We start from the raw sequence: 12,284 nt of genomic DNA on the forward strand, positions 1-12,284 counted from the left end.
ACTGCATCTTCAAATTGCTAGTTTTCCCGACGGTGACTTATAAATGTGTGTTGGGTGGGTGCACACCATGTTGTGTGCCGTGCACAATTGTCTTTGAAGTTGACAAATTAATATCAGATGCTGGATACGGTCATCACAGACCGGCAATACGGTTGAAAGTCACCACTTTTACGATCTGAGATGTTGGAGCAGAGTGAGGGATGGTTAGATAGAGAGCTGCAAGACACCAGTGCTGTGTCAATCAATATCCCTTCTTAACTGAACTAGCTTAACAGAGTGTACAATATATAAATGTCTAACATTTACCAATTACACTTTTGTAGCCATTTTGAACATTCAGTGGAGGGGCAGAAGATGCCTTTATTCCCCCAAATATTACCGACCTCAAAACTCCGCGGCACCCATTTGGCTCTTGCCCAGCTGACCCGCAGAATAACTGGATTAATGAAGGCCTAAATTTAGACCCTCTGTCTGATGAGGGAAGGCTTTGTGTCCAGTCCTGGTGATCTAATCCTAGCAGCCCAAGGACCTGTCCTGATGTGTGCTGACAGGCAGATCAAAGGCATTCATTCATGCTCCTTCATGCATGGATCGCTTCAATGTTGAGTGTTTCCCTCCCTGTCTCCAGGGGGTGCTGTCTACCCTGTGATAGTTCCTGAGGACCAGGCTTTGTGAGGGGCTCAGGCATAGACATATATATGGGTGTATATATATGGCTCAGGCCCTTGACCATACACCATCTGATCAGTCTAGATGTGTACTTTTTCTCTAAATATATCCTCAATAACAATGGATTTCTGAGGGGACAGGGAAACTAGTACTTATATGTATGTTATGCACCCTTCTTTGCTTCAGGTGTTCTCATATGTAATTCATTTTTTGCAGGGTCAGAGAAACACGAACAATGAAAGGCCAGACAATTAGAATACACAGGAAACCTCATAATGCCTTAGAATAACCATTACTCTGAATACAGAAGTATTTTTAGTTTGAGACAAACAAAAAAAAGAAGTACATCATGCACCTTTGACATCTAGCTTGCATATGGACTAACCAAATGTTTGCAATAAGTCAAATCTCAATCATTACCAGATCTGGTTACTATAACTTACATTTTTTTTTTTATAAATATACATATTTCCTGTAGAAAGCCTGTCTGGGTTGCAAATAGGTGCTAGCTGCAATTGCAGTTAAATAGTCTAGTTAGTTCTGCAGACAAGGGATCTATCTATAGCTCAAGGGTATGGTGACGGCAGTTACTGAATCCAATCAACATCTGGAGTGATTACAGTTTTAAAACGCTCTTTTGAGCCAATGACATCACCATTTACCTGCTACACATTGGTTAGGTGGGAAGTTGGAACAGACATCATTTCAGAGCAATGAAGTGAACATATTTGCCTATGGTGATCACTCACCTAACATTAGACAACACACAGCATTTTAAAATCGATTTTGAACAAGCAGGACGCAACACCAGATCTCCATTCCATGTGTCTTTTAATGAGTGAATAAAAATCACACAATATGCAAATGACACACAGGGTTAAATTCTGCTGCAATCAACAGCGGCACTCATCTCAGCCAAGACCATAGAAGAAGAAATGATTGACAGAAACCGTTACATTGAGGAACTTTTCTTAGGCCATGAATCTCTGATATTAAGACAAGGTGATGTCAATAGGACTTGAAAGGTTTCTGGAATGGTTCTTTCAGTCAAAATGCTGGCCACAGTTAGCCATAGGGGTCACTGTAATGCTCACCTGAGGCTGTGTGTGTACAGATTACAGGCTCAACTCCATAATTTAAATGATCTATTTTCATCCCAAAATTTAAACGAAACAGGGAATGCCATTTTCTTTGTTTTCTCGGTAAAAGGTTAACGTTACAAAACTTCTCGGACATGATTGGGGGGGGGCTGTTTTCTGTGGTACCAGCAGAAATCACAGCAGGTTGCCAGAGGAGGGCGCTGACGAGCAACATACAGTTAGACTCAACCACACACACACACACACACACACACACACACACACACACACTCTGTCCCTACCCCTTCCCTCTCCCCCTTCCCCTGTGGGATGTCTAGCCAGCCTCCAGGCTCTGGGGCTCAGTAGCGGTAGTGGTCCGGCTTGAAGGGACCCTCTTTGGGCAGACCCAGGTAGCTGGCCTGCGTCTCCGACAGCTTGGTCAGTTTCACTCCCAATTTATCCAGGTGGGCGGCAGCGACTTGCTCGTCAAGCTGTGAGCAAGAACAAAGAAACAAATAAATAAATGGTTTCACATACCCAAACTATCAACATTAAACCATGTTTAGACATGTGCCTTTATTTCTGGCTGATTAGTCTCATCAACTTGGCACGGCCTCTACAGATTGCTACAATGTAGAGAAACACTCAGCTCTGGGAGGAAAGAATTGAGTAAAGCACAAAAACGCTCTAGTGAAATCTCAGCCAAAACAAACTCCTGCTGATATCAAAGCCTTATTATAAACAAAGCAAGTTCTCCTGTTAATTCCATAAACATGGTATGGACATGGTAAGCTGTGGTATGGACAAGCATAGGTAACAGTCAATACATTCAATAAGTAAACTGAAATGGAAGGTAAATAGTAAAAGGAAAAGTCTGATGCAATAGGCAGTGTGTGTGTGTAGCCTGGAACATTAGATAGCTGCCATTCCTCCGGTAGATCATTATAAGGACATGGCAGTTTAACACCAAAGAAGCCTGATTGTTGAGATCTGAGACCGTTGAAATGTGACAGGGAAGCTCACCCTCTTTGGCAGGAAGTAAACGCCCAAGGGGTATTTGCTGGTGTTGGTCCAGAGCTCAATCTGAGCCAGCACCTGATTGGTGAAGGAGTTGCTCATGACAAAGCTGGGGTGGCCCATAGCGCAGCCCAGGTTGACCAATCGACCCTCAGCCAGGATGATGATGTGGCGGCCATTCTTCATGAGGTAGCGGTCCACCTGACAAGAGGACCCATGTGAGTTATACTTTTTTTTTTTTTTACGGCTCTCAACCACCACGACTTATCGAGTTCACAGCATTAAGGGAATGAAGGGACCATCGGAATGGGTCATAATAATGGTTTTAGTTTGCAGCCACTTTAGCTGCAAGTCAGAGGAGGACTAAATAGAGGTAGATTTAGCATGATCTGAAGCAATAATAATAATAATAATACAAATAAATAATAATAATAATAACACAAAAAACACTGTTTAACATCCTTTGGTTTTACAGACGTCATTACTCTAAATATGCTGATTACCTGAGCTTTGATGTTGACTTTCTCAGCGTTGTCATTGAGCCAAGCCACATCAATCTCACAGTCAAAGTGGCCAATGTTGCATACAATAGAGTCATCCTTCATCTGTTCAAAATGTCTGCACAAGACAAGACAAACAAACAAACACCTTATGATGAAGCCTATGGTTTCTTTCCAGAGGTTTGGTTCAATACTGAACCATGATCTGATCAATACTAATCAGCTAGTAAGCATCGCACTATTGCTTTTAGAGCAAACTTAGGATAATTTTTCCTGATACAGCATGGACTTCGATTAAAAAAAATTACATTTAAAAGCAAGTAGATCTTTACTACGTAAGGAACACAAAAGGACAGAAAACCCTAGACAAAGTCAGATTGTCTATAAATCTGTGGGGAGAACAGGTAAGGCCACAGTTCTGATTTAATACAGCTGTACACATGATCCTGTGTTGCCAAGATACACACCTGCCCATGATGATGTCCGAACAGCCAGTGGTCGTCACGAAGAGATTTCCCTCCTTACATGCCTCGTCCATGGTGGTCACCTCATAGCCTTCACACACACAAAATCAAAACACACACTTTTTCTGCTGCTCTTGGTCTCACTCAGCTTATTTACCTACTATATAAAATACATAAATACAATATAAACTGCATTCAAATATAAACAATTATATTAAATATATACTACACCAAATATTTACATTGCACTTGTATGTTAAACATTGCTTTTGTAGAGGACACCCACCCTCCATGGAGGCCTGCAGGGCATTGATGGGGTCAATCTCCGTGACGATGACCCTGGCACCGAATCCACGCAGAGCTTGCACGCACCCCTTGCCAACGTCTCCGTAGCCGGCCACCACCGCAATTTTCCCAGCGATCATGACGTCAGTGGCACGCTTGATGCCATCAATCAGAGACTCCCTGCAGCCGTACAGGTTATCGAACTTACTCTGCAGAGAGGGAGTGGGAGAAAGGGTGAGAGAGAGAGAAGCAAGTTGAGAGTTTTCCTTCATTTCAGTTGACAGGACAATTCTTTGTGCCAGTGGTTCGCACGCAGTGGCCAGATCACCTGCTCATTCTATACAGACCAGCTGTCCTTGACTCTAATCAGAGGCCCCCCTTTACCATGGCATACTACTTCATCTCAAAATAGATACAGAAAGGTTAATTATACTGGTTAAAAAGAAAGAAAGAAATGTCGTTCCAGTCCTAATAAGGGGGGGGGGGGGGGGGGACGTTACCTTGGTGACGGAGTCGTTGACGTTGATGGCTGGTATTTTCAGTTCTCCCTTCTTCATCATCTTGTAAAGGTTATGCACGCCAGTTGTGGTCTCTTCAGACACACCCTTGATCCCTAGAGGAAATGTAAGCCAGAGGTTACTGAGGTCAAGCTGGCCAGAGGTTAAAGGTCAAGCTGGCCCGAGGTTAGTAAAGTAAAGGGGACTTCAAAGCTACAGGAATTGTTTCTGGTCTCTTTCGAGATCATCATCATATATAAATGACACTGGCCTACGAACTTGCATTCCCCCACTGAAATAAAAATATCTTGTAGTATTAATAAGAATATTGTTATCAAGGTTTCCCGCTTTGTGCAAAAGGCATTGTATAAAAATATCCTTAGCTTTAGGTTGGATTAGTTAGGGAGAAGTAAGGGAAGCAATGTGTTTTTTTTTTTTTTTAAATCCAGGGGTGGTGTTGCATCATTACGTGCCAATGGCACTCTGGGACAGGTCCGGTCATGGCTTTAATAACAGCTAAGGTGACGAGGCCTTGTGAGCCCAGAAGAACTTGAAGTACAGCCTCAATCTAGCTACACAATAGACAAGCCTTCATGTGCCGTTCACTAGAACTCGAAAAGAAGCTTGAAGGGTTGAAATGCAGTCAGAGCCTGCGGTGTTCAGGTGCAACTGGGTGAAAGGGTTTAATGTCAGTCAGTGGAGTCAGCAGCTACACTCCTGCTTATACAGGTTCATATTAGCAGCTACACTCCTGCTTATACAGGTTCATTTTAGCAGGGAAGCAGCCTGCCCTTTCACCATGACGCATGAACACACCCACACCTTTGGATTTGAGGATTTACGAGGCAGACAGCCCAAAAAAAAAAAAAAAAGAAGGTAAAAGGTCTGCTGGCAAATATTTGTACTGTGCCTTAGACACCCACACACTTGCGCACTCCGAATGACAGATTAGGGCAGGCCCTTTCCCTGTGATGGAACTGTTACAACTCAACTGGTGTACTCGTATGTATGCTACAGTCACAGTGACTTGCTGAATGTGGCTCACACATGATATACTTTACAGTATTTCTTATTTCATTGGGGTGGTTCCTACAACCAACCTGAGAGCAGTTTGGGGTACTTCTTGTGCACCAGGTTGGTCAGGTCTCCTCCGTCGTCAAGGATCATGTTGAGGGGCTGTCCGTCTTTGAAGTAGATGGTCTGCTCAATGCACCACACATATTCCTCATCGGTCTCACCCTTCCACGCGTACACTATCATCAAGAGCACAAACCACCAGGTAGACACATTAGATATACTGTAATGCATAGAACAGAAAAGACTATTCACTATTCTACAAATACCTCATCAGGATATGTTCATTATGATCAATACATCACGTCTTGTTACATCAGTCTACATTAGTATGTGCGTCATAGTATGTGTGTAACAACACAGTGTTGAAGGCAGTACAATGGGAGAGACATAATTTCTGACATGTTATAATTTGTATATGAACATTGCACAAGACAGGCTTAAGTTGCCCATACTATATACACATTAAAATATCTCAACCTCAATTCTCCTCCAGCTTATCCATCTGATAGTACTACAGTCTGTGTATGGGTTAATCATTTATTGCACATGTTGACCCACAACGCAAACTTTATGAAAGACTGGGAATAGGTCAATTTAGCCCCCCCCACACACACACAGGAATCGGGCAACCATTTTCAGCCGTGGGGATCAGCCTTGCATCATATTTTGGTTTATGGCGAGAAAGTCAGAGCAAACTCTTATCCAGCAGCATAAGGAGAGAATCTCTCATCTGCCTTCAGGACAGGCCGGTTGCCATGATGGCGGGCAGACTATAAAGGGCTGGAGCGGAAATTAAAACTCCCTACAGGCGTGTTCATTCAAACACACAGGGTCTCAGTGGATTTCCTCTCTCTCTCTCCCTCCCATATATTCACTCTATCCCCACATTTCATTTCTGAGGTTGTTATCATATTGTGGTGACCAGAGCAGCAGGTTCAAAAGTACACAGCCCATCATACCATACTCCTAATGACATTAACCTCCGGTTATCTGTGTTTCTCTCCCCCCAGCCCCCACCCCACACATGAGGCCAGAGAGATGAACAGACCAAGGATAGGAGACCATCAAGTGGTGAGCCACTTTATCGCTAATGGACACATCCACTAACAAGTGTCCCTTTCCCTTTAATTATGAGAGAGGAAAGTATGGAAACTGAGGTCAAATATACGCTGATGACATTTGGGTGTTGGCTATGAAGATTAGACTAAAGAGAAAACATACATGCACCTCATGCACAATTGCCAAGGCTTCATCGCAGCATACGTCCACTCTGAGGAACTCTCCAGAAAAGCATAAGCTGGAGATGGCCAACCCTAAACATGTCTCTTGTGCCTATATGCAATGAAGCTCTGCTAATTGTTTCAGAGTCTGCATGTTTTCTTATCTGTTAACTCCATGTGGAATACAGTCCCCATTCCCGGTATGAAGCACAATTAATTTAACCACTGCACTAGCACCATGTGACTTCATATGTGATTTGAGAGGATCTACTGCAGTATGAGAACAGGATTGGGTACCTGGAACGCCAGATTTGGCAATGGCAGAGGCAGCGTGATCTTGTGTGGAGAAGATGTTGCAGCTGGACCACTGGACCTGAGAGTTGTTTGTGGGTGGGTTTTGGGAAAGAGAAAGAGAGATTGTCAAGTCAGACACAGTTGTCCATCTCAATAGAACACTCAGTCAGGTCCATTCCCACCTCCATACAGTTTTATGGTGACATTTAGCTTGTGCTGCCTTCATAATACTGCTGTACTGTTCATAATACTGCTGATATACTGCTGTACTGTTCGTAATACTGCTGTAATAATGCTGTACTGTTCATAATACTGCTGTAATAATGCTGTACTGTTCATAATGCTGTACTGCTCATAATGCTGTACTGCTCATAATGCTGCTGTACTGTTCATAATACTCTGGTTCCAATGCCTCCGGGTACATCTCATCACAGAAGTGGGAAAGAGGTTCCCGTGTTCACAGCAGCTTTCGTAGATCAGCTAGCAAACTGAGCGCAGTTTAATGACCACTTCCTGCGAGCTCATGAGATGGCATCCCTGTGCTTTAGCTCCTTACGCGCTTTTTTTTTTGTTGTTTTTTCTTTCATTCCTTCGCTGACTGGGCACCTATCTGTAATACATTTTCCTTGTTATCAGTGGTTGTGCTCTCAACAGCAGCCGTGTCTCGGGAGTTGCATTGGTAAAAAAGGAATCCAACATAATCTGTGGTGCGCTGTAAAAATAAATTTCAATTTCATACACTCACATGAGTCACATCAATGTGAGCTGTGCCAGGAGCCCACCTGGTAATTCTGATCACTAAAATGATAGTGTAAGCACACATGTAACCATAGCTACTGATCTATCCATGGCTATAAGAGTTTAAAGAAGCCAATCTCCAGGGGATTGAGAGAGCTTACGCACACCTGCTGCCAGAGAGCTGATCTGGTCAACATTAAGGACTCCTTTCTTCAGGGAGGGAGAGAGAGAGGGAGGCAAAGCTGGCCTGAGCTCTTAAAATGAAGAGCAAAGAGGTAGTGAAACAGCAGCCAGAAGGTTTGGTTGGCCTGATTGAAGATTGACCACATGTTGAGTAATCATCTGCACTGTGCTGAAATTCCCCTTGGAGAGGTTGTGACCTCCTGATATCTGTCAATGTCCACACTGTCACCTTGTGACTTTCCACACGGATACAAAGTTTCACATACATACATAATTTCAGAGAAATGGTGAAGCATAGCCAAATCTTAGGTGGTCAGTCTATGGCAATCATGTTAACAGTTTTACAATATATTCAGGATCATTTTATTTTTTTCAGACCAAAACCCTGAATGGGTGCATGTATATCACCTGCCCAAGGACTGCAGATGAAAAATCGTTTTTTTAAATTGTTGTGGAACTTTCCTGTTTGTCATGTGTAACATGAATTGTCTAACAGGGATTGTGCATGGCTCTCCCTCTGTAGAAGGAAGCAGGGGTAGAAAGGGCTGTAGCGTTACTTCAGGAAAGGTCCTCTGGATGATGGTGTGACCAGATTCAATTTGGGGAACACACCTTTTCCTGTCAAATGTTTCTACATTTTTTCCAAATGTATGTTTACCAAAAAGGGGGAACTTATTGGTTTTAGTTACTTCACAATTTGGGAATGTTGGTAACATTATGATGATGATGATGATTATGATGGACAGATTCTGGGAAGAAATGGGGTATGGACTTCCAGTAAGAAGGGTTTCTGGCAAGAGGCTGTTAACCAATCTGGTTAAAGAGGCTTCATTTTGTAAAGTAATAGCCAATTACACGAGATGCTAAGGCATTATAATGTGGTATATCTTTTTTTTCTGTGGTCTTGGGTTTAAAAGATGATGTGAGGTTGATGACTACTCACTGTCCATTACCTGACCAACTGTATGACTGATGCAGCAATTATGTTAATAATCTTTTAACTTTAACAAATCTTGTATACCTTTTGCTGTAGTGTCATTCAACTTCAGGAAAACACTAAGAGTTGTAAGTTACCATAACAGACATGAATGTATTTCGTACATGTCCCTGATATAAATCAAATAATTATTAATAATAATAATAATAATAATAATAAAACATTGACAAGTGCAGAGTCTGCAGGATTGGGGCCCTGTTGCCTTCCAACATGTAACCACCTAAATGATCCACATCTCCAGAACGCATTGGTCAAAGATTTAAGTTATATTACATACAGAAATTCTCCGATATCCGTAAAGAGTCCATGCGTTGACAGAGTGCTGCACTTAGGGTCTTCCTTGAGTGTGCACACACATGAGAGCAGGCACCTTGTATTAATGCGGTGATGCAACCTTTAAACGTAGCAGTGAAGAGAGCCTATGGCCTCACGTCCGTCTCCACCTGCACTCACCTCGGCCCCCATCGCAGTCAGGGTCTCGATGAGGACGGCTGTCTGCAAGGTCATGTGCAGGCAGCCAGCGATGCGGGCCCCCTTCAGAGGCTTGGTCTTGCCGTACATCTCCCTCATCTTCATCAGGCCCGGCATCTCATTCTCTGCAATCTCGATAGCCTTGCGGCCCCACTCGGCCAGGCTGATGTCAGCTGAGAAGAAAGAGAAACAATGTAATGATGCAACTCCATTCTATTCCAAATTAAAAGGGACTTTGATCAAACAGCGCTCTGCACTAAGCAAGTGTCCAAAAGCTCCACTGTTAAAATAGCTGATAAGAGGTTTTTGAACTGACCTACTTTGCTCTCTATGTATATGAAGGTAGTGGTGCGAAAATGGGTAATGTGGGTGCAAGTTAAAAGTGCACACATAGCGATGGAGGGTGTGTACAGAGCAGGCTATACATCCTTGATGTTAGGGTCTCCAAAGACAGCTGTCGTTGAACTCCAGGGTGTCAGTATCTTATTTGCCATTTCTACTACACTGGAATCCTGTGAATCCTGCAGCTGCAATTCAAAACCGCAGGCCTGAAATGTCTCATAAGCCCCACCCTTCGCGCCAGTCAGATGTGGTCTGTGCACAAATACAACCGCACTTAACCGCACCTGACTGGCTGACCAGTAGGACATCGTTAGCACACTTTTTTATGTATAGGGTGGGGTGTAGGGGGGATTCTGGTATTTTCTTGTTTCTCTTTGCAGAAACCTTAAGAATAGGTTAATAGAAATTTACGTCGATGATTCACTTGATATTAAAAATAAATAAATCAATTCTGACCACGGCCTGAACTACCCCTTGATAACAGGAGCAAAGTCCAACTTTCAGCTCGCATTCACATGTGTTTCATTAAATGTTTTTCCAGTGGAAGTGTAAAGGCAGTTTGAAAGAGGCAGTAAACAAAACCGTAACTGAAAATCACTGATCAACTATGGTAAACAGTAACATCAATATCTACACAAAAGGGACTGCAAAGACACAACTATGGACTGCAAAGCTCGACAGTCGTTTAACAATAACGCACCACGTGCCAGTCTTGAGAACACATAAGGGTACGACTGTGTGTGTCCGTCAGTCAATGGCGGGGCAACTGCATAACGGGTAATGTATTTTCCCTCAAGACTTTTCCGTTTTTGTTCCAACACAAGCGTCCCCAAGAAAACTACAACTACCATTACCATCGCCGGTTTACGGAATAAAATCATTCACGAAGCCAATCAGTCTCATACTGATATCCTGACTACAGCTAATTATTTAATGATTGTGATACAACTAGGGTTGGTAAAGACACCACTGCATGAACAACTTAATCTATGCAATACGCTGATGAGACATAACTGTTTATAGGGTCTTCAGACTGGTGGCTGGCTAGCTAGCTTTGTCTTAAGTTAGCTCTGTTATAACACCGGCTTAGCTTAGCAGCCATGTGGTAGCTAGGGGGAAAACGAACTAATAAAGACTCTTCAATTGGCCTTACAAATTTCCACCGTTTACTTCGTGCAACATTAATTTGGAAACATATAATTACGGTTTGCAATCTATCTAGCCACTTGCTAACATGAACACCAATCTGGTCCACTTGCATACACCTTGCTGTCTACCCGGCTAACTACCTTAAAGCACGTTAGTCCCTTCAGTAATCTGTGCAAGAAAACATAAATGCACAAATAAGATGACAATGCATTACACTCACCGACTTTGAAGGGTAATTTCTCAGACATGATTGTTTGGGTCTGAATGTGGCCGACTGGATATGTTGCAGGTTCTGTCTGGGGACGTGAGAGGAGAAGAACGGGGAGAGGAGTTGAACTTGAATTTAAGTCTGCGCCTAAAGCTTTATGTAAATATTAATGAGATATGGTGCCAATTCAACACCTCTCACTTCTGATTGGCCGAACGTATACCGGGCTTACGTGAAAGAGGGTGGAAAGCCACGGAATGCTACGACCAATGAGGGTAGAGACATGGAGGTGGGAGTGTTCTGAGTATGTGCAGAAGAGTTTGAGCTTTGTCAAGAGTGGTTTGGACAAGTTATATCTAGACCTTTTTGGTTTTTTTCAATTTGCCATTAAATAAACAGAGGAGGCTTTGGAGTCTACAACTCGCATCTCGCTGGAGACATTTTTATTATTTGGCTTAAGTAAGTATGGAGTGAAGTAGTGTACACACATACACATGAAGTAGCACACGCACACACACACACACACACACACACACACACACACACACACACACACACACACACACACACACAAACACACACACACAGACCAAAAGAATTAGCAAATGTTCAAGAGAAAGAAGATTCATTTAGACTCTGAAAACTTAAATTAGGTTTACCTTGGTTCTTGTTTTATTGACTGATTTTTGAAAACTTTAGATGTCTGTTGACACCCCTACCCCCTCCCTCCCAACCCCCTACCACCACCCCCTTACATCACAGGTGCAGTGCAGTGAACTATTCTGAAATTTTATTTTGGAGAGAGTTGTGTAGTCTGTGAACCCTCCATCTTTCTTCCACTATTCTCAGACTTCTTAGACTGTTTGACCTGACCTTTTGCCCCTTAGACAGGGAAGGCCTACAGAAATAAAAACTTAAAGTGTGATTGGCTTATGTAATGGGAAGCCTTGGCACCCATTGGCTGATGGGAATTAAATACCTCACTGGAACTTACAGAGGAAATCGATATGCCTCATTTGTTGTGTGACAAAATGTGAACATAGGACAGACAATGTTGGTTGAATGGAATTAAAGAATTTAAATATTAAATGATC

General features: G+C 42.8%; 1 protein-coding gene across 1 annotated transcript; it reads right to left on the reverse strand.

Annotated features, from left to right (window-relative positions):
• Positions 1 to 1,483: 1,483 nt before the first annotated feature.
• ahcy (adenosylhomocysteinase) lies at positions 1,484 to 11,348 on the reverse strand. The gene is made up of 10 exons (XM_012824876.3): positions 11,203 to 11,348; positions 9,474 to 9,664; positions 7,106 to 7,181; positions 5,612 to 5,764; positions 4,515 to 4,627; positions 4,016 to 4,223; positions 3,733 to 3,820; positions 3,269 to 3,383; positions 2,772 to 2,966; positions 1,484 to 2,239 (listed from the first exon to the last, which is right to left on the reverse strand). The coding sequence occupies exons 1-10, from the start codon at positions 11,228 to 11,230 to the stop codon at positions 2,108 to 2,110; spliced, it is 1,299 nt and encodes a 432-aa protein (XP_012680330.1). The 5' UTR covers positions 11,231 to 11,348; the 3' UTR covers positions 1,484 to 2,107.
• Between the last annotated feature and the right edge of the window lie 936 nt (positions 11,349 to 12,284).

This window comes from Clupea harengus, chromosome 5 (assembly GCF_900700415.2).
Source record: "Clupea harengus chromosome 5, Ch_v2.0.2, whole genome shotgun sequence".
Taxonomy (NCBI): Eukaryota; Metazoa; Chordata; class Actinopteri; order Clupeiformes; family Clupeidae; genus Clupea; species Clupea harengus.

What these genes read in the sequence shown, in the direction of transcription:
- ahcy (XM_012824876.3), bottom strand. Translation starts at nt 11,230, where the DNA reads ATGTCTGAGAAATTACCCTTCAAAGTCG. An exon ending in TGCCAAATCTGGCGTTCCAG is followed by an intron (nt 5,765 to 7,105) that starts GTACCCAATCCT and finishes TCTTGATGATAG; the next exon opens with TGTACGCGTGGAAGGGTGAG. An exon ending in TCAACGACTCCGTCACCAAG is followed by an intron (nt 4,224 to 4,514) that starts GTAACGTCCCCC and finishes CCCTCTCTGCAG; the next exon opens with AGTAAGTTCGATAACCTGTA.